The sequence below is a fragment of the Echinops telfairi genome, unplaced genomic scaffold (assembly GCF_000313985.2).
Source record: "Echinops telfairi isolate 266 unplaced genomic scaffold, ASM31398v2 ScPeMD7_3;HRSCAF=10, whole genome shotgun sequence".
NCBI lineage: Eukaryota > Metazoa > Chordata > Mammalia > Afrosoricida > Tenrecidae > Echinops > Echinops telfairi.
Genome location: NW_022103899.1, coordinates 50,667,074 through 50,669,936, shown reverse-complemented (window position 1 = coordinate 50,669,936; position 2,863 = coordinate 50,667,074). Strand labels below are relative to the sequence as shown.

Genomic DNA, 2,863 nt, shown 5'->3' with positions numbered 1-2,863 from the left:
CTTAAAACCAAGCAGAGTAACTTACCCAATTAAAAAAGAAAGTCTACCTTGAGCTCGATGCTCATTCAGGGACTACCTACACAGGGTCCCATTGAACAGCCACTGAGAATATTGGCCAGGAAGCACGTGTTGATGGGGCGGGAGCAGCTCAGAAAGGAGGGTAGCATTGGCTGCACCGGAAGAGTATCCGCGCTGTCATGAATGACAGCCGGTGTGGGGTTTGCTGTGTATATTCTCAACAACTCAAGAAGTAAAGTTCAGGGGGGTAGTGGGGGGGTGGGAGCCAAACAAAACCTATAGTCCTCTTCTTTAGAGCAGACTTTTAACAAAATTATTATAAGTTATATTTCTTTCATGCTGAGAAGAGAGGTATTCTGTAGCCCTGGGGGCACAGCAGTTCATGAATCACACGCCTGGTAACCAAACAGAAGGCTTTGTGGCCGAAACCCACCCCTTCACTCCACACCACGGAGAGCGGCCGGGGTGCCCACTGCCCCATAAAGAGGACAGCCCTGAAAACCCGGCTTGTCCTGTTGGGTTGCTGTGAGTCAAAGGCGACTTGGCAGCACCTGACAGCAACAGGTACCATCACGTGAGTTTTAAGTGATCTGTTTTCTCTTTGTTAGTCGGACTCCGTTGGCAACCTTTCATGAAGGAAAACACAACATTTCCCACATGTCTGTGGACGTTGCTAGGGGACTGATGGTGACCTGTGGGACCGACCGAGTTGTAAAGGTAACCTGGCTGACTTGTCTTCCTTAGCATCTCTGTTTAGATTGCTCCGCAGGCCTCCTGTGAACGGGATTAAGGCATTTTTGTTGTCTTCACCCCCTCTGGTGGGCAGACTTGCCTTGCCCTCTGGTAAACCACCCATTGCCAGTTTAAAGGTCTGCAAACAGACTGCATTCGTGGTAGCTTCCACTCCCCTGGCGGAGGTTAATCCCAGTGGACTTTCCTTTTGCCACGTCATTGTCACCAGATGGGGCTGGCAAGCTGCTGGCATCCCGTAGATTCCTGCCCCCCCACCCCCCACCCCCACAGGAGCGCACCACAGGGGCTCTGCCTAACCAACCAATCTTGGCTCACAGTCTAACCTTCCTAAAGTTTGTCCCGGGCAGAAGCCTTCCTCATTGTAATGAATACTATATATTTATTATTTAGTTTTTCATTAGATCCCTAGGTAACTAATTCAATGCACACATTGAAAGTAGAAGGAAGCTTCAAAAAGTTCTTGGGAAATACCACCGTCTTTGACTCCCTTTTTCAGCAGGTGTTTGAGGTCCCCTCTTAAGTATTCATATTAGTACCAGTCTTGGGTTGTGAAACTAACATATTTTGTACTCCCAGAAAGATTTAGCAACAACAACATAATTTATAGCAGAAGGCTATGATGTCATTTCTACGTGTTAAAATCATTCTTTTTTTACTTTCAATGTCATGCGTAGTGGAGGCCTTTTTCACGTTGTAGTGAATGTGAGTCCTTAGGAGATTCTCTAGTGAAGAAAGGAGCCTGAGTGCGCTAGGCATGCTGACATCTTTTGGGGTTTAGCAGCCATTTGTTTTTGCGAGTTGACTTTGACCACGAGACGATGTCTTTGAGGGCTTGTGTCTTCTCCATGGTTCTGATCTCTCTCGTAGATCTGGGACATGACGCCGGTGGTTGGCTGCAGTCTGGCGACTGGATTTTCCCCACACTGATCCCAGAGCTGGACGATTCACACACCCTCGGGAAAGCACCCGTCACCAAGTGAAATCCTCCCCACAGTCACTGTCACGTGAAAGGGCAGTAGCCACTTTAAAAAGAAATCAGCATTTTTACAATGAAAGACAAGAACCGTAAAAGCACGTTGCTGAGCACTTGGGGGACTAGCGTCGGAAAGCTCGGCGTGGTGCTTGGCTGAGGAATGTAATTGATGCCACAGAATTCCCTCGTGAACGCTGCGCTCCCGTGTTCTGAAAGAATCATGTAGGAAATGAACGTTTTAGATGGAACAAAAAAGGCAATGGTTTAGAGTGTTCTTGAAGCAGTCACAAGGGCACCCACACTTCTGCTCAGACCCGGTGGATTTTCCCAGGCCGTTGGGCGCTCTGTTGGAGCTGAAATGAGGGGGGAGGAAGCCTTCTCTCTCTGGAGGGTTGGCAGCGGGAGTTGAGGAAACCAGAGCTCTCTCTCTGTCTTCCAGCAGGATGGGAGTGTTCTGGACAGTTATCGATAAACTCCTTACAAATAATCTGCACTTAGCATTTGCCTCGCTTCAGTTATTCTTCCTGGCCACTCTGCCACGGGAAAATATCCGTAGTTGTTCTAAAGTTGTGAAGTTTCTATCCTGGCCAAGGCAGTCCACAGCCTGCCATTTTCCCATATGCGCTCGAAGGACAAAACTTTTTTTAATGGTGCTGTTAATGGGATCCCACAAGCCGCCCGACCTTTTCTCGCCCCAGTTACCAGCGTGATTGCCATGGGAAGGGATCAGCCTGTTCTGTGGAACAGCACAGTCCTGCCGCTCCCGACAGACACAGTCTGTCCCTTCTTGCCAGTGGCGCCAAGTGATGCCACAGAAGGAAACCCGAGGCCCTGAGCTCTCCTCCTGAACCAGGTCTTGCACAATAATTGCCAACCCATAAATCACAACCATAAACACTTGTAACATTTGTTGTATAAATGACTTTGTTTTCCTTTTCTTTTCCTCAAGTGACGTGTTTGAAAGCTTTAGTACCGAGACGGACCAGAGGCAGCAAGCTGGGAGCCTGAGATTTCGTAGTCAGTGCTCACTTGTGCTTTAACAGCAGTGCGCAGGTGCTGACTGCAGAAGTAGAGAGCCCTGCTGAAGGGTGCGCAGGTGCTGACTGCAGAAGTAGAGAG

At 48.8% G+C, this 2,863-nt stretch overlaps 1 protein-coding gene across 1 annotated transcript in view; it reads left to right on the top strand.

Moving 5' to 3' along the window:
* WDFY1 (WD repeat and FYVE domain containing 1) overlaps nucleotides 1-2,663 on the top strand; it is a 31,898-nt gene extending 29,235 nt beyond the window's left edge. Inside the window, exons 12-13 of the mRNA XM_030887189.2 lie at nucleotides 627-735; nucleotides 1,639-2,663. Of these exons, the coding sequence (XP_030743049.2) occupies nucleotides 627-735; nucleotides 1,639-1,698 (169 nt within the window). The 3' untranslated portion in view covers nucleotides 1,699-2,663. The remainder of the gene's footprint in view (nucleotides 1-626; nucleotides 736-1,638) is intronic.
* Nucleotides 2,664-2,863: the final 200 nt, after the last annotated feature.